Source organism: Felis catus, chromosome E1 (assembly GCF_018350175.1).
Source record: "Felis catus isolate Fca126 chromosome E1, F.catus_Fca126_mat1.0, whole genome shotgun sequence".
In the NCBI taxonomy this organism is placed as follows: Eukaryota; Metazoa; Chordata; class Mammalia; order Carnivora; family Felidae; genus Felis; species Felis catus.
The window spans coordinates 43,942,536-43,961,817 of NC_058381.1; the positions used below are offsets into that span (position 1 = coordinate 43,942,536).

Below are 19,282 nucleotides of genomic sequence, written 5' to 3' on the forward strand. Positions count from 1 at the left end.
CCACTAGATGGTGCTCTTTCCTTGGCCTGGAACCTTTCCCTACACTCTGGGGGGGAGGGGGGAGGGAGGGCGTTGGTGCTGTAGAAACAGTAGAACCCCCGTTAGGCCAAGGTATGTTTCTCACAGGACACCGAAAGCCAGCTCAGGCCATCTCCAGACACACTGGCTGCTGTTCCCTAGCCCCAAGTGGTAAAGACCCACGAATTGCCTGCATAACTTTCATTACAAAGCAGGGAGAATGGCTCTGAAGGTACAGCAGGATAGAAAGCCTTCTCCTGGTTCATCAAGACCACAGTCGCTATAAAGACAAGTGTGGAAATACACTGGTATATGCTACAAATAGATAGATCACATCAGCCAATGGAGGGCAGGGTGCTAGTTTCTGCCCCCTAGAGTTCAGGTCCACATGGCTTAGTTGCTCCATATATATATAATATACCTTCAGAGGAAGGTATATTATAAATATATATACACACACACACACACACACACACATATATATATACACGTTATATTTATATATATACGTATATAAATATATATACGTATATATGTGTATATATACAGAAATATGTATGTATATGTGTGTGTGTGTGTGTGTGTGTGTGTATATATATATATATATATATATATATATATACACCTTCCTCTGAAATACGATCTCTGGCAGGATCCTCAGATGCCCAGGGATAGGACAACGGGTCTGCACAATTTAAAAATCCATTTTTTGGAACCCTGTTTATGGACTGCAGAGATCCCTGCGCTGACAGGGGTGCCGGGGGTGATGGAAATTTCACCTCCCCAAAGCCAGACCTAGGTCGGAAGACACCTTGACCCCTCTGTATACCCTTCAGTCCACCGTTCTCACTCTGGCAAGGCCCTCAATCCTTTCATGATGGAGTCATAGATTCCCCCTTCCTTGGAAAGCCACGGCCCCTGTTCAGCCCAGAGGGGAAGCAGCGACAGAAAGCCCACCAAGTGTGAAATCAGCACCCAGGAAACTCCCGTTAAAAGATCTGCGACCATGAAGAAACGTTCACCAGAAGGTATGCCAGAAAAAACCAATATTGCTCCAGCAACAGGTGGGAAGTAACTAAGGGAGGTGGGATGGGACACACAGAAAAGGGAAAGAAGACCGAAGACGGTCCAAGTGACAAAAAAGAAACACACGAAGTAGGCGGAGCACGACGATCACAGGTGGCGTTAATACTGACCAGGTTTCCAGTTCTTCTGGGAAATTCTGAGATTGTTTTGTCTTGCCATAAGGCCACTGAGCCTACGGCTGTAGGGCCTGTGACAGATGAAAACACATGCTAACCAAGTCTTTCTAGGATTCGCAGCGCTCGATCGCAACAGAGAGGCTGGCTTTACGATAAATTCCACAACGCACCAGGTACTGGTGCAACCTTAATCTGGGGTTGGTCAGAGAAGGGAAAAGTGCCTGGTCCCTGAGATCAGAGACTCTCAGGACACCCGGGACGTCTCCAGGGTGGTGTCAGCCCACACCGGCTGGGTGGAATGGGGGCTTGGCTGGCAGCTGCTAATGGATTTCAGGGGAGGAAAGAGAGCAAAGAATCAGACACCAAAACTAGAGGAGATTCTGTAATGGACACATCACGGCAATGTTCTCCAGGCCAAAGGCCCACCAGAGCCCGGGCAGGATGCCAGGCCAGTCCTAGAACCACAGAAGCCAATCATTCTGTTCACCACTGGGAAAAAAAATCAGTGATGGGGGTCTTCAGCCTCAAGACTGAACACTCTCAGGGAATAACACTGGCCTCGCTTTAGAAGGAGAAACACCCAACGGCCCTAATGTGGAAAATCTTACTCGCTGTCTGCAGTGGCATCGGTGCCTCTGCTTCCTCTAGGTAGTGGCTTCCAGGGAAGGGTGACAAGTACCAGCAATTAGTCATCTGCATGTCACTGGGGGGAGGGGGCACAAGAGCATGGAAATCCATCTGTTATAATGACGCAGGAAAGCAGGCCTCTTTCCCCTCCTTTTGGCTTCTGCGCTGGGTTATCTGCGAGCAGCCAGAGAGGCCAAATGATGCCAAAGTGAACGGTCCTATGTGCAAGGCTCGCTATTGAAAGCCTTCCCTGGGCGAGCATCAGCTACGTGGACAAGAACAGCAAAACCATTCTTTCCCTCCCTCTTCTTTCTTCACCCCTTACCCTTACATCACTTCCACCCCTAGTGAGGGCGAGAGAGGGCGAGACAGAGCGAGAGCGAGAGCGAGAGAGAGAGGAGATACTCTCATTTCCTTAGGACCATGCATCTTGGTAGCATTCGCTTCCCCTCCAAGGTGTTACAGGAAACAGAGCAGGTCTGAAACGCCCGCTACCTTACAGATCACGATGACTCCCAGTGGTCTTCACAGTTAAGAAGGGCATACATTTAAGAAGGCAGCCTCTGGGCCCCCCTCTCTCTTTCACGCACACACACTCACACAGACTCTCGCACGGTGGGAACGACGCTCAGCCGCGGGGCGGGGCTGGCTCATGTCAGGTACTGCACCACGAGGAACATGACCACACAGGTGAGAAGCATGCCACCGATCATGAAGTACTTGTCCTGGAAAGCCCGCTTCTCAGTGAGCCGCATCACGGTGTTGGACAAGCCCAGCATGTTGGCAATGTCAAGGATCTTCTTCTGAGTCCCCTGGAGCGGACGAGAAAAGAAGGAAACACAAAGGTCAGCTCCTTTTGCCAAGGAATGGGACTTCTCCTAGAGACAGTCTCTTGGTCATACCTAAAAGCATAAGCAGCATCAATCCACTCCGTGGTCAAATGACTTTTGATCAAGGTACCGGAGCAAAGCAAGGAGGAAAGAAAAGCCTTTTCCACAAATGTGCAGGAATGATGGACCCTGGTACATATATATATCGTGGACATATATACATACATGTCTCATATGTACCATGCACATGTCTGTAAGAAGATCCTCAGTTCCTATCATACACAAAAACTAATTTGAGATGGATCACAGAATTAAACATAAAGCTTCGAAAGGAAAACACAGCAGAATGAAACAACCCAGGTGTACACCCACCAGACAATGGATAGACCACTTATAGTGTATCTGTACAATGGGATATACTACTTGGCAATAAAAAGGACCTAATTACCAACTTGGAACAGTATGAATGAGCCTGGAAAACATTCCTGAGAGGAAGAAGCCGCTCTTGGTAATACATTTATATGAAGTCCACTAACAGGCAAAGCTACTCTACAGTGAGATAAATCAGAACGGTGGTTGCCTGGAAGGCAGGCAGGCAGGCAGGCTGGCTGGGAAAGCATGAGGGATTGTCCGGGGGCAATGAGGATGGTCTACGTCTTGACAGCAGTGTGAGTCACAAAGGTGTATGCATCTGTCCAAATTCAAGGACCCGCACGAATTAGATCCGTACGCCTACCGTATGTACGTTACACCTCAAGAGAAAATTTTAAAATGAGAATGTTTTACATATTTTTAAAAAAGGAAACCTCAGAAAACTTTTCCTCTGCTCCCTGACCCCAAAATCCTGGCTATCGGCCCGTTCACTGTGTGGAACACAGTGGGATTCTGCTGCGTCTAACGTGTGGCTCAATGTCCATGTTCGCGAGAGGGTCTGAAGCGGGTGACGTGGAATGACCGTCACCAACGCAATGACCCCTTGTATACGTGCCATCAAGACCAAAAGAGTATTTTACTCCTAAATCAACAGCCCACAGCACTCAGCCTGCCCTTCCTCTCTGCTTTCCAATTTTTGTTCTTAAGAACACTTGACTGCTCACGAAGTGGCAAGTATAAACAGATGCTGGGCAGACCCCAACTCGCTTCCACACACGTGGCCCATCAGGATGGACGGCATCTAACCTAATGCCCCACATTCAGTTTTTAAATGAACAACACGTTAACGAGCAAGACAGAAGAGGCAGAAGTGAAAACAGCATGAGGCATCACGGACAGGCACTCGAACCCTGGGTTCAGCCCAGTGACGAACAAGCCTCCCTGGAAGAGATCTTTCAGGTCAAACTTTACCGTTGCCAGCGGAGGCCAGAGACATGTTTTTGCAACGACAGTGATGGTGAAATTTAGGCTCTTGCTAAAGATTCTGGTTAGCTCTGGGGCGCCTGGGTGGCTCAATCAGTTAAGCGTCCGCCTCGTGATCTCGGCTCAGGTCACGATCTCACGGTTTGTGAGATCGAGCCCCACACCGGGCTCTGCGCTGACACCTCAGGGCCTGCTTGGGAGTCTGTCTCTCTCTGCTCCTCCCCTACTTGCACGCACACCCTAAGTAAATTATAAGTAAACTCTAAAAAAAAAAAAAAAAAAAGATTCTGCTTAGCTCTGAAGGCAGATTATTTCATCCCTGCATGTAATACAAGTACCCAGCTTCTAAAATCACCTGAAAATTAACATAAATTTCAAAAAATGTATTCCTTTCCAGCCACAAATTTCTCCCAGCCACGGCCCAGCAACTTCACTCCTTTTAATGGTTTAGGCAGGAGTGGGGTGGGAGGAGGATGGAGAGAATCAAGACCAAAAGGCGGGTAGGTAGCAGCGGGTGTACAGAGGAAACTGAATTAGAAACCTCACGTTCCGACCCCAACCGCCTCACTGGGCTGCCCTGCGCGTCCTTCCGGGGACAGCACAGGGGCAGATGCCGCTGAGACTCCGCAGTGATATCAGACTTTGATAGGAAGCGAACATTCGCTTTCGCAATAAGCTCTAACCCCCCACCGGGTCGACGTCAGTGCGACACGGGGAGGCTTGTCCTAAAAGGGTTTTACTGTTTTCCTGAGATATGCGCAATTTTCTAAAGAAAGGGCAGATTAATCATCACGTATCAGTTCAGATTACAGCAGGTGGCCGTTCAGAAGGAGGGGCACCCGCGAAGCTGTTGGAGACACACTTCCAGACCACCAGAAGCACCACGGCTGGCAGCAGGGCGTGAGGGCCACTTGCGGGCTGCCTGACCTTCTCCCTGGTGACGATGGCAGGGGCTGTGCGGCAATGGACTGAAGTCCCGCAGGGCTGACGGGCTCAACGCGGTCCAACAAAAACTAAGATAAATCTCACACTTCCGAGTGACTGTTTCTCACAGCTCAGTGGCTGGGAGTGCTGCGTTCACAGGGGACCACACCCTGATAATAGGCACAGCCCACACCCCATTATCCATTAGAGCTGATACAGGAAAAGGGCTGAGGCTGAAACATCATGACTGACATCAGAATCTGTGTAATGTTTCTGTAAACCACTCCCAGGGGGTTTGAGCCTCGGCCAGTGGGGCGGGGCTTCTAGGAATACCTGGGACTACAGAGAGGGCAGCTGCTACGGGCCAGCCCAGATGCTCTAGAAGCCCTTCTGTGCCTGCGGCTAGTCAACCCAGGCAGCCCTCCGGCCCCGCCCACAGGGGCTCAGTTACAAGAGCACAAAAGGTCTCGGCTATCAGGTGGTCGGCAGGAGGGGCTCTCCGGGAAACCACGTGAGGGCGAGGGGCCACGTGTGGCCACGTGTGCCTTCTCAGAATCGTGCATTCTGTAATTTCGGCAGTTGTGGGATTTCTTGGTCTTAGTGGTGCCTATCGTAGCAGCCACTTTCATGGTAAGTTCAGTAAACGGAAAAAGACCCAGATACCAAGTGATGCCAAATTATGGTTCGTTGCAAGCACAAGTAGCAGCTGCGGGCGAAGGGAAGGTGGTCACTTGTGGACTCCTCATACTTCAGCTCCAAAAGAAAGGACCCCAGACTCAGGGCTCTGTCTCACCACCAAAGTAACAAAACGCGAGGATACGTAACCAAGACGTCAACGCGGGTACCCAACTGGTGGATGAGGCCAGAACGAAGGGCCTCCTCCCTGTCCCCCAGAAAAGCCCCCACCTTCAAGGTCAGTCTCTGGGCCCTCAGTCCGTCCAGAATACTGTGCCCGCCTCCGATGAGGTCGTCCATGCCATGGTGAATTTTCTGGAGGGAGGAGTTGAAATGCAGCGAGCTATCCATTGGGATGGTCGTGTCAGAGTCCTGTGAAAGAGACGCAGGCACAGGATTAGCTCTGCCGCCTGGTCAGCTCCTGGGGTCCCAGCAGGTCTGAATGCTCCGCCTGTCGGCCAAGGCCAAGCCAGAGAGACAGCCAGATACACACGGCCTGTGAATCCCTGCCTCTCCACCATGACCACCACTTAAGAAGGAACATCAGTCCTGCAAGGTCTTGCTGGGCTTCTCCTGAAGGCTTTCTCTGACTACTCCCCTATTAACTTAGCTTGTTCCAAATGTTCCTTTCCTTGGCTTTCCCTTAACACAGTATTACAGGCTTGCTTTTGTTCTGCAGCTGTTTTATCTACAGCTGTCGCTGCACTTAGATGGAGTCTGACTAAGGACAAAGGAGACGAAGGCCTAATGGGTAGTCGGGATGGGACAATTCTCCTCAGCGGTCCAGAAAGGGCTGTAAAGAAATGAAGGAAGAAAAAAACTGACACCGATCAAGTACTTTCCACCCTGATGCCCATTACCCTAAGCTCACTTAATCCTTATCCTAACGTTATAACACAGTTACTGTACTATCCCCATTTTAGAGGTGAAGAAACTGAAGCTCAGAGAGGTCTAAGATCACACGGAGCTGTTCAGTACAGCGGGGCCTGTATCTCACTACTGAGTGCAGAGCCAGCCCTCTGAACCATCCTGTGGGAAGAAACACTGAGACTGGTCTCAGGGCTCTAAGTTTACACCAGAAGCGGACTGGACACAGAAGGCAGTCAGGACTGGCCATAGTTCCCTTCTTTCCCGCCTCCCGACAATCGCACATTCTTCTGCCATACACGGTCATTCTCCCCTCTTTCAATCACCACGAAGAGGTTCAACCACCTCTTCCTTGCTGCATACGTTCAGAATCACTTTTCATGCGCCTGCTCTCAGTGCCCCCTGCTAACACGGGAGCGTTTCGAGAAGCAGGCGGGGACCACAGCTTTTCACTTTTTCACAAGCTTTACTCTCAGCATCTTCAACAATGTTCTGCATACAGCTAATGCTCCGTGGGTCACAAGACTCCAGTGTTTGAATGAATCAAAGAGAGGCTTCTCTTCATTCGACAAGCGTTTATTGAGTGCCTTCTGTATACAAATCATTCTCACCCTTCCGCCTGAAAGGGTAGGCCTAATTGGGCATTATCACTCAGAAAAACATATCATAGTTCCAGCTCACAGAGTGACCGGCAAGAAGTTCATTTGGCAAAGTCAACTTTGATTAAGGGGCACTGCGTGCAGAGCACCGCACCGAGCTGATATGCAAACAAAAGAATTCTGAGAGACCATCCCTGACCTAAAAGAGGTTTGAGTACCCAATGCCATAGTGATCAAAAGCCCACACACCTTTTGGCGTGTTGTAGAGTTCATTACGCTTTTGAAAGGCAGCTATGAAAACTTGAAACTACCGAAAGGAAGGAAGGAAGAAAGGAAGGAAGGAAGGAAGGAAGGAAGGAAGGAAGGCAGGCAGGCAGGCAGACAGCTGTGCCTACCACTATGCCTCCAACACGTCCTCATCACACTTCTGAATTGATAATCAGTGTTACTTGACTGCTTACTCTAGAGAAGCAGAAACTACCCAGGCACATTCTGAAACACTCAGGGAAATCTGCTGCAAGTGTGGACACAGCACAGAGACTTAAGCATCTGTGAAACGTGGGCTGATTTGAATTCTGATGGCAGGCTTAGAGAGCTAAGACCTCTTTAGAAAATGAACCTCTCTGTTAAAACAAAACAACCCAAAACCCACCTCCCTTGGTGGAAATACATTATAAGGGACCTGAAAAAGGCCAGTGTGTCCTCTAGCCATCAACAGCCATGTGCAGGAATGGATCCTATTAAGACCGAGGGGCAGGGGCAAGGGTCTCCCAAAAACCAAACATGCACACCAACCAGGCCACTTTCGAACAGGCTCAAGTCAAGCAATCCATCCGCAACAAAAGACCTGTTAACAAATTCCTCCAAATTGCTGCTCAGATTTGGGGCAAAACCATTTTAAGGCACCTGACACGGGAACCACACACATACACAGCACGATGGCAAGTGCCTGCAGGCAGCTCTGAAATGCTGCCCCTCATGACAAATGGTTTCAGTTCTCACCATCTGTCTCCATCTGATCAGAAACCGTTTCCACCACGTGAACTTCCACCTCTCAGTCAAACCCAGGTCATTTTCACCCCTGCCCACTCCTTCACTTTAACTGCTTCCACTTCGGGCTTTCGTGTTAGAGAAGGAGGTTCCCCGTCTAGGTCTAGCGTCTGTGGCAAGGCACAAAGCCCACTGTTACTTCCAGTCGATCGGCTTCGGACACCCCCTACAAAGATGAAGCTCCAGGACCCGAGTTTCAGTGGCGACGAGCTGCCGAGTGCCTGTAGACACTGCCCCCCACCCCACCCCCTCCCGCCCCCCAACCAGGAGCCCGGCTTACGTTAGCGGTGAAGGTTCGAGACAGAAGTTCCTCTCGCTGTCTCTCCTGCTGCTCCCTTGCGTATCGCCGATGCTGGAAGTTTCTGAGAGCAGTCTGCAGGTGCTGGACATCATACTTTAACTGGTCAACACGACTGGAATTGATGGAGACAGAGATTACATTCCAGAAACCCAGGGCCGCACATTTTGAGCGGCCAGCCTTCGTATTCAAGAAAGATGCTTCCTTACTTCTCCCTACACCACTGCATGCTGTCCCCACCAAAATGATCTGATTTTGATCACTGATGTTGCAAATAAAGAAGCGGCCTGTGGTTCAAGTACGGTTGTAGCACAAGAGATCCCAACAGCTTTACTTAAGCATCTGCTGGTCTCTGATTCTGGATGCATGACAGGGAACAGGTGACAGGAAGCAGGCTCAAGGACCTCCCCCTGACCTGCCATGGATTATATCGCTTTTCAAGAAGGAGCCCAAGGGCACCTTTCGAGTAAAGCAACAACAAAGTTTCATAAGAACTTTTGGGAGCAGGGGCTGGGCTGGAGGTGGTGAGGGTTTTCATTTGAATTTCATGGCGGAGTATCAAATGTTAGATCAGTATTTCATTATAAATCGGCTGACTGAAGTGATTAAGGGCAAGATTTCATCTCAATCCAAGAATGCAGCAGGAACCAGAGGGCAGTGCACACCTCCCCGGCTGCTGGAGGCTTCAAGTAAGGCCACGGGTCTGGCCAGAAAAACGGTATTGGAGGCAAAATTTCAAAATGACCCAATGTAAGGAGACACAGGCTTCTGAGCCCCTAACCTCACAGGCTTTTTATTTTGAGGAAATATCATTGAAACGAAACTGTGCCCTTTAGGGGGACTTCATCTTCACAGAGTCTCGGTTTTTCAATGTGTAAATGGATTTTCAGAATATCTGACAGCCTCCCCTGGACAAGAGGCGTCACAACACTCACAGTTTGGCATTCTGTCTTTTGTTCGGGGGCTCCTTGCTGGACAGAATCTCCAGACGTTCTAGATGGCTGAATATCTGGTCAATGCTTGCTTGGATTTCGTTTTCCACTACTGCACAAAAGAGAAAAAAGAGTAATTGCTGGAAAAGAGACAGCTTAAATTAGAATGATACAATAAACATGTCTTTTTCCATATCCAATAAATTCAAAGAAACCCATTCGAAAAGGAGAAAAACGCATATCGTACTGAATAATGGAAAAAAATTCAAGTGATACTGATTCTGTAAATGTTGCTCTAAACACACACACGCATATATACATGTAGCTGTTAATGTCATAGCAATGCCAATTGTTTAAAAAGCTACAGATAAATCTGTAGAAATAAATTTCCTGCCTTTAGAAAATAAAATGAATATTTGGGTTGTCCAAATAAAATATTTTAAGCAAAATGCAGTATCTTCTGAAACAGAATGAGGTCTCTTTTCCTTTGAGATTATTCTCAGATACGAGTTATAAATATCTAGTAAGAAGGCTGCCAATTGAATTCCCTACAGTAATGAGGTTAAAAGAAAAAAAAGCACAAAGGGGAAGATTAGTGTGTGAAACACAGAGAAGAGCTCCCTTGAGGCTTTCCATAAGGACGGGCAGGCTGATGCTGGAATCCCCAAAATAGACTGAATATCACTAGGAAAGGCCCAGGAAAGAATCCACAGAGGTAAAGATATGATAAATACAGTCATTTTCCTTATCCCTCTTGATAAACAGTCAACATGACCTCTTTTCCATTTCTAATCGTGTGACAGTGAGACCGCTGGGAAGGCAAACAAAGCAGATGGATAGGAACTAAACCGTGTACAAAAAGGGCACCCAGGGGGGCGTCTGGGTGGCTCAGTCGGTTAAGCATCCGACTGTGCCCGACGGCTGATTTCAGCACAGGTTGCGGTCTCACAGTTCGTGGGATCGAGCCCCACACCAGGGTCTCTGACAGCTCAGAGCCTGTTTGGGATTCTCTCTCTCTCCCTCTCTCTCTGCCCCTCCCCTGCTTGTGTGCTCGCTCTCTCTCAAATCAATCAATCAACCAATAAATAAATAAACATTAACAAAAAAAAAAAGGTACCCAGATTGCTTCTTGCCCAATAAAGACACGACAGTAAAGAAGCAATGTCACCCTCCTAGGCCAACCTGCAGCAGCTAACATATGCACTCTAGATTAGAACAGGGTGGGGCACAGAACCCAGAAAAGAGATGCTTTTGACGCTCCGAAAAGGAGGCATGAGCAAACAGAAAAGGGCATGGCGACAGCCAGGTGGGGAGGTGAACGGGTGGCTTCAGCAACGTGTGGGTAACCAGTGGCATCTGTTGCGGCCAGCTCAGAGAAAGGACCTTTTCTGGCCAACAGACAACTGTAAAACAAAAAGCGGCACTCTTCTCAAATGAAACCACAGTGTGGGAACTACACTAATTAATATTGCTATTCGTTTCTGAATAATCCTCCTAAAAAGCCACAGTTCTCAGCTCAGAAGAACTGACCAGTTCCAGTTAAACATCTCTGAATGTGTACGGAGTACATTCCTCCCAGGGCTCGGTAATTAGATTAAGACAGAGGAGAGGAGGTCCATTCCCATAGGGCCCTGTCAGGGTGAGTTGAGGGGCAATGGGGGATAAGGCCTGTGGGATTCCACGGGGCGCAATGAGAGAAGTCAGAGGCTTTGCCAGAGGGTTTTTCTGTCCACCCCTAACAACAGAACTCCTTCGGCATGGAATCATTAAGCCCCTGAGGCAGCAAGGCGGTCAGGAAACCCAGCCCATTAGCATCGTGTCATCAGGAGAAAGGACTCTGGTCTCCATAGTTAATTACTCACAGTGCAGAGACTGCTTGTCCGCGGTCTCCAGGCGTCCCATGTGAGACTGGATCTCGTGGACCTGCCTATCAAAGGAAGAGAGAGGAAATGAGTGAGACAGGAGTCATCGACAGTGCTTCGGTCAGGAAAGACAAATTTTCTGATGCCAACGTGTAACTGATTTCAATCGACAGCATCACTGAACTGTAAACTTTGCTAAGTGGCACTTTAGGCCACATGTTTTGGCCCGGTTTCCAATATTTTACCATGAATATTAATAAGAACACTAACAGGCGGCGCTTACTAAGTGCCTGCCACATCGGAGACATTCTGCAAAGTCAATAACCCTATGCGGAAAGGACCATTATCATCTTCGTTTTATAAATAAGACAACCGAAGCCCAGAAAGGTTATGTAACTTGTTCAAGGTCACACAGCAAGTGATAAACCTCAATCCGGACCCAGCCAATCCCACTCTCTGTTCTTTGACCCGATGTGCTGAGCGCTGGTCTGCACTAGGGAGAGTCAAAGGGCAAGAAAGATATAATCCTTGTCCTTGAGAAACCATGTAATTAGGAATGACAGGCCAGAGAGACATGACAAGTCCCAAGAAGATTTAGGGGAACATCACTACACGTAAGTGTAAACAAAAAGGAAGCCGAGGGGCTACGCGCAGTGGCGTGGTGCCAAGGAAACGTAAGAAAATAAGAGTAAAAGCTGGCGGAACCCGGTGGCGTCAAGTGAGTTCTAAAGAGCACTCTGAAGACGGAAGCTTGACCTGATGAGGGAAGAGATGAAGAAAAGGATCGGCAAAAAGGCACGTGGCTTACAAGCAGGTGGGCCTGCCCGGAAGCGAGTAGGGGTCGGAGGGGAGAAGGGATGAGGCGCTCAGTGCGAGAAAACTATCAGAGGAAGGTCCTGAAAGACGGGGATGTCCCGTCCGATAAAGGCCTCTCCCTGGCAATCCCAGGCGAGTGCCACCTCATTGGGAAATGCGACACCGTACCCTGGCTCCCCAGCGTGGTCTCAGATGGCGGGCCCTAGCGTGCTCTCCGGAGGCTCCTCGCGGCTTGACCAAGGTCACCCCCAGAGCCCTTCCTAGCAGTCGTCTGCGATCAGTTCTGGAATACTGCCTATGCTACCCCAACAACGGGCTCCTGGTGCTTCCGGTCTCTCACATCAGAGCCACAGGAAAGCAGTCTGCTGAGCAACTATATCACCTCCAACCCTTGAGGGAAAGGTCAGCAACCAGCCTCCACCATGAGCACCACAATCTGTGAACCCAAATTTACCAATGCAAGCCAGAAGCCCAAACTCTGTCTTGTCTTTTCCAGGGCTTTCCTGCGGACTCTAAACATGACCCACGGCACCAGAAGCAAGGCCAGCGCTCTACTGAGTCTGAGCGCACCTGGGTAAGACCCACGGCCCTGAAAGGAAACTAGAAATCACCACTAGAGACGGAGGGACCAGACTGCTCCTCCGGTAGGATAGGTCCTGATAGTGTAGAATGAGGGCACGCGGAGGTACGGAGGTAGATGGAGGAACACAGCTTGAGTTAACCAACATCTGGGTCAGGGTAACCACAGAGACAGCAAGAGGACTGCACGGCGACGCCGATGGGAAGACAATTAGGATTTTACCGAAGGCCTGCACGTAGGCCATGAGGTAAGTTGTCAATGGCAGCTTCATAGAGCAAATGTGAAAATTAGCAGTATTGACAGGAACGGGAACAGAAGAAAAAAAGGGAGGGGGGCAGGGGGCAAAGAGTATCCAAGACAACTCTGAATCAACTATGAGAGGGATGACCTGGTCCACCTGCTATGAGGACTTATGACAAAGCCATAATAACAACACAAAACCAAACAAAACAACATCATTGCAGTGCGGAGACAGACAAACCCTAACCCTGACCCAGGAGCAAAGAATAGAGTCCAGACACAAAAAGAAACGCAAGATGATTTAAAGCCCAAATGTAAAAGGCAAGGCTTTAAAATTTTCTGGAGAAAATACAGGAATGCATACTATGACTTCAGGTTGAAGAAGAATTTCCTAAACGAGGCAAAAAACAATACTGTCCCCCAAACCACACACACCACAAGACTCGTCAATTTGACTACATTAAAACAAAACACCTGTCTACACCAAAGACGCTCTAAAAAAATAAAATAAAAAGACAGGCAGAGACTGGAAGATACCCGCGGCAGATAAGAAAGGACTAATGTCTAGAGTATATTAAAAAATGTTGCAAATCAACAGGAAAAGTCAAAGCACTTTTGTAAAATGGGCAAAGAGCAAATGACAGAAAAGAAAACCCAAACATATCTATATCTATATCAATATCTACATCTATATCTGTATCTATTATTCCACTTGACTAGTAATCAGAAGAATGCAAAGTCAAAATAATGAGATAGTACATTTCTCCCATGGATTGACAAATACTTTAAACGTTAAGGACGAGGGCTTCAAGGCAGGCTAAATAATGGTACCCAAGGGATGCTAGCAAAGATTTCCAGCATTCTACCACAGGACTGCCTTCAGCTCTACGTGTTGTTCAAGATTTTTTAACAAACCAACTTACGTTGATGACATTTGCACACGACTCTGTGCTATAATGAGCCTAGGTTAGGATGTTGTACCACAAAACAAATAGTAATATTTTCATTTAGGCTAAAATAGTAAAATTAAATTTGTCAGGGATGAAAAGCATTCCCACTGAAGACTTTTTTAAAAAGTCCCCAATGTACAATATCAAGTGGCATTCCATCCTGGGAGCTGTCTGTTAAAGGCCCCTATTAAAGACTTCCCCTGACGGAAGATGGATGAAGAGGATGCCCGGGAAAGAGTCTAGAAGTCAAGTCATGAAGAGGAATGGTCAAAAGTGCTAGTGATAATAAGCCTCTGAGAAAAGAAAAGAAAAGAGTAGAAAAGAAAAGAAAAGAGAAAAAAGAAAAAAGAAAAAAAAAACTCCATTAAAATGGGGCAGCTGGTGCTTTTCAAATACGTAGAGCTGACATACAGGCAGAGGAATGGGCTCATTCTCCACTGCGGCTCCTGAAGGGAGAGCCAGAACCAAGAGCCCCATTCAAGAGGGTAGCTTTCAGCTCAACCTGCTCCTCCCCGCAAAAACCCCAGAATAATTATGAACTCTCTCTCTTCAAGCAAAGGAAGAAGGGGGGCGCCTGGGTGGCTCAGTCAGTTGAGCGTCGACTCTTGGTAGGCTCGGGTCATGATCTCATGGTTCATGGGTTCGAGCCCCGTGTCGGGCGGGCTCTGCGCTGACAGCTGGGAGCCTGCTTGGGGTTCTCCCTCTCTCCGCGCACCCCCCCCCAACTCGTGTTCTTTCTCTCTCTAAACTTAAAAAAAAGAAAAAAGAAAAAAAGGAAGAAGAAAAAGAGCTCCTGCATGTTTCAACACAGGGTACACGAACTGCTTCGGGTTTTATAAAGGGTCTTCCTGACTACAGGGAGTTGGAATGGAAGATTTTGCCAGTCCCTTCCAATTGTTAAAGTCTAGGAGGACAGGGTGAGAGATGATGGCAACACTCACCCTATAAACACCCTTCAGGTGGCTTATACCGTGTTCTAAGCCAAAATGGACAAACTTTAAAGTTGCAGGGAAACAATACTGACTTCTCCCACCTAAGCTCCGAATGCTTTGAATGAACTAGAAGAGATACGGCCAAGAAAATGATTCCAATCTCTACATTTCATGCCTGGGAGGAAATCAAATGCAAAACAACAAAGCAAGCAGGCATGGCATAGGGGGGACTGCTATGTGGCAAGCCTGTTTTAAACCGAACTGGGAATTCAGACAACACACTTGAAGCCAATAAGGAACAGGTGATGCACAGGCAGGACTTGGGGCGGGCGGGGGGAGGTGGACACTAGAAACCAGAAGTCTTAGCCCTGTGCAACATGGGGTCCGTGGTGGGCTTAGGTAATAACATCACCAAGCAGAGAGACCTCATAGTAAGAAAACAAGGTCACTGTTGCTGACTAAAAACAAACAAACAAACAAACAAACAAACAAACAAACAAATCCAGTCTGTAGAAATGAAATTGCTTTTTTTTTTAATTTTTTTTTCAACGTTTATTTATTTTTGGGACAGAGAGAGACAGAGCATGAACGGGGGAGGGGCAGAGAGAGAGGGAGACACAGAATCGGAAACAGGCTCCAGGCTCTGAGCCATCAGCCCAGAGCCTGACGCGGGGCTCGAACTCACGGACCGCGAGATCGTGACCTGGCTGAAGTCGGGCGCTCAACTGACTGCGCCACCCAGGCGCCCCTGAAATTGCTTTTTAAAAGTCCATAGAACTACTCTCATCCTTTCCTATACACCTATTTTGTATCCATGCTGCCTCTGACCCCTACGAGCAGGGAACAGTTTTAGAGTTAAAAGATACTGGTTGCAAGTTCTGGTCCCACTATGGACTGGCTGAGGAACCAGGAACAGGCCATTTAACTCCTTGGTGCCTCAGTCTCCGATAAAACAGGGTACACACATGAATAAATAATCACAACTATTTAAAGGCTCATAGATCCAAATGCAATATGAAATTGCTGTATAACCTTTACGGCATCATACAAACATTTGTGGTTGTTTTTGCTTTACTTAAAAGTAGTGGGAACCATCTGGTCATTTTCACCTCACCCACCTTGCCGCTTCTACATTTAGCCTCTCACCAGAAGGCAAAATCAAAAAAAGGGAAAACTGGTCTTCAGATAAGGTAACAGTTTTCACACCCAGCTGCTCACCAAAATCACTTGGAGAGCTTGTTAAAAATAGAGCTTCTTGTGCTCCAGACCTACTGAATCGGAAGCTCTAGGGATAGAGGGACCTAGGTGGCTTAGTCGGCTAAGTGTCCGGCTTCAGCTCAGGTCATGATCCCACGATTCGTGGGTTCGAGCCCCGCTTTGGGCTCTGTGCTGACAGCTTGGAGCCTAGAGCCTGCTTCGGACTCTGTAGCTCCCTCTCTCTCTCTCCCCCTCCCCCACTCACACTCTAATTCTCAAAAATAAATATTTTTTAAAAAATTAAAACCGAAAAGAATCTCTAGAGATAATAAGGTCCAGGGCACTGAGTGATCCTAGACTATACAGGGGACAAACATAGACACCTCTACAACCACTTGAATATCAAAAATAGAAGCCTGGCCACTTATTCATCTATAAAGTTCATCCTAATGCAGTATTACTTAAGCATAAAATGTTTATTCTGATTTTCACCTCCCCTCCCTCCCCCACTCATTGCTCAGGCAGTTAAGAAGGAGTTTTCAAGATACAGAACTTTCAAGTACTGATTTCATTCCAATGTACTGTCAGGGACATGGCCAGAGATAACCACAAAGTGGGTTCAAAGTTCCAGTAAAATTCAGATGCTCAGTTACTGCTGTGTCAATTCAGCCTCAATCATTAATTTCTGCAACTGCAAAAGTTAATTGCTGACGCTCGCAGGATTGTGTGTTTCCTTTTAAGATGCTCAATCGCCAGTATCGTGAAGCTGAAAGGAGCCTCAAAGTTTATGAGCTCCAAACTAACATTTTATAGATCAGAAAAAGAAGTCTAGAACCAGAACTCCCAGGACTGGTTCAATACTTCAGGGGAAAGACACACTAAAAGATCTGTCCTTTCTTAGTAACACAAAAATAATTCTATTTCATTCCTTTTCCAATGGACTCACAGGTCTGATTATTTAAGTTCCATCATATATAGAGATATAAAAATTTTTTTCTAAAGTAGTCTCCACGCCCAGCTTGAAGCTTAACGCAGGGCTTGAACTCACCACCCAGAGATCAAGCCGTGAGCTGAGATCAAGAGTCAGACGTCCAACCGACTGAGCCACACAGGCGACCCGTCCCTTCTTATAATTTTTATATGAGAATAGAGCTCCCAGGGTAAGAGCAAATTCTGTCGTTTTAAAACTGTTACAAAGTAGGTTTTATATTTGCACTCAAACCAAACACTTCATCATTATGGTCTCTGGTATAAACCAAATCAAAAGAAAAGGGAAAAAAGTGTAGCAGCAACAACAGATTAGTGTCAAGCAAGAGTTGGGGCCGACGTCATTTAGGAGCTGTGAGTTACAATGAAACTTATTCTGACGACCTTAGCTCAATGATGGATCTTTCTAAACTAAAGAAGATTCCGTTTGTATTGTTCATTTACACTCCATCCAATCCTGCCACACCTTAGATTTTTTTCGGCCGTCCCTGGGCTCTCCAAGTGAATAGTAAACTAGGTGTAGGGGCCCTGACTCCCACCATCTCTACCAACCCAGAGCAGTGAGTTGGCAGGTGCTGGACAAACAATTTATAACCTGTAAGTGTGACTTTCCCTTCACCTAGTCTACTTAGCAGGTAGTCGCGGCCTCCAAGATCCCATGAGCCGTCCGGCCTAGCGTCCCCACGCATCAGGCCGGACCCTCCATCCGCCGCCGACTTGGGCGTCCCGCCAGAGACAGAACTTCCGAGCCGCCCCCGGCAGCGCCCCGGCGGAAGGACTCGGCCTCCACACTGGCGGGCGCCCGAGGCCCCAGCCAGGGAGCCGGCCTCGCCCAGCCTGGCTGCGCCCCCGCCCGTGCCCCGACGCGGCCCTCACTTGTGCGTTTGCTGGTACAGCGGCTCCATGTCGCCGGCCCCGCCGGGTCGGGCCCTGGCTTCCTTGGAACACGTCCTCACGGCCCCCCTTCCGGCTTCCGGCTACCGGCTTCCGGTCGCAGGACCCGCCCCCTCCTGCCCGCCAGGGCTGCCCCGGCGCGCGCCCTGCCGGTGGTGGTGGAGACAGAAGAGGAGGGCGACGGGAGAAGAGGCCCGGACAAAAAGGCTAAGGGTAGTCAGAGGCACTGCCGCAGATCGGGGACGAGGAAGCATAGTTGTGGGTAGGGGGGCGGGCTTCGGCATCGAGTCAGGCGTTGACAAGGGCAGTCGGAGAAGTAGGGACGTGAGGTCCTCAGAGCAAAGCTGCAGGAGAGCTGGTGGACACCTGCCATTCCCCAGCGGAGGCTGGCTGGGGGGGCTGTTCTCGCTCTGCTTCCAGTAAACTGCTCGGTTGTGGGTCTGGAGCTTGCGCTCCGCTGAACTCTTGTGCGCAAGCATCTCCTGTGTCAAATATGTCCGGTTACTACCCCCCCGCCCCCCATTTATCCTTCCAATAAACTCCCAATGAATGAGTGGTAACCGTGTCTTGTGTGCTGTGGGGAAACCGGGTTCCTCTTGCCCTCAAGAGAGGTCGCGGTCTAGGAAAGGAAGTGAGATAAGGGTACAAATAAACAGCTGCAAGGGAGAAAGTCCAAAGAGACAGCCGAGCTAGGGTCAGCCCCGTCGGAGATTCAGGAAAGACTTAATGTAGGAGGTGGCATTTGAGTTAAGACTTGAAGGATTTGGACGCTTCGGTCTCTCCACGTGGACCTGACCCATGTCCACCCTCCAGGCTTATCTGCAGTTCCTCCCAAGGGAGGAGATGTTCCTCTTCCTTTGACAAGTTGATGCTTTTATTTTCCTGTATCCTGGAGCCCACCCAGTCTTGTGTCCTAAGAGACCGTCCACCCATGTACGTTCTTTCCCTAACATTTTCCCACTTATTCTAATACTTATTAATGAGCACCTGCTATTACCAGGCACGCATATTGGAGGAGGAATACAAGTAATATAACCCTCAAATCTCTCATCTTCTCTCATAGCCTGTTGAGAGGGTTAGTCACGCCCTCAAGCAACATTATCAGGTCGAGTAAGTACTACAATTGATATTCTGGAGAAAAGCAAGAAGGGTTCATGGACTAAACAGCCTATGAATGGGGCCTTCAAGAATCAATGGAGTTTTAACAGTATCTTACACAAGCTCACTACTCTGTAAATGTTGATCTTGTTGGCCTAATGGAGATGAAGGGAAGGGTATTTGAAGCTGAGGGGATAGCTTGAGAAAAGGAAAAAAGGGGGAAAGAACATAGACCTTCTGTGGCTGGGTTTAGGGGGCTTGGGGGCAGTAATAGTGTTAGAAGGAGAGCTGGAGCCAGATCATGGGGGATCTTAAATGTCATGCTTAGATTTTGATTTATAGGTTTCT

The 19,282-nt window shown here is 48.3% G+C and overlaps 1 protein-coding gene across 2 annotated transcripts; it reads right to left on the reverse strand.

Moving 5' to 3' along the window:
* Positions 1-1,047: 1,047 nt before the first annotated feature.
* On the reverse strand, positions 1,048-17,943 carry GOSR2 (golgi SNAP receptor complex member 2). Of its 2 annotated transcripts, XM_023244483.2 has the most exons (6): positions 17,819-17,941; positions 11,241-11,305; positions 9,382-9,490; positions 8,429-8,561; positions 5,864-6,004; positions 1,048-2,659 (listed from the first exon to the last, which is right to left on the reverse strand). In XM_023244483.2, exons 1-6 carry the CDS (start codon positions 17,845-17,847, stop codon positions 2,498-2,500), a joined length of 639 nt encoding a protein of 212 aa, XP_023100251.1. In that variant the 5' UTR covers positions 17,848-17,941; the 3' UTR covers positions 1,048-2,497. The 2 variants fall into 2 exon arrangements, with proteins under 2 accessions (XP_023100251.1, XP_023100255.1); XM_023244487.2 differs by lacking the exon at positions 5,864-6,004 and having other exon boundaries at positions 17,819-17,943.
* Positions 17,944-19,282: the final 1,339 nt, after the last annotated feature.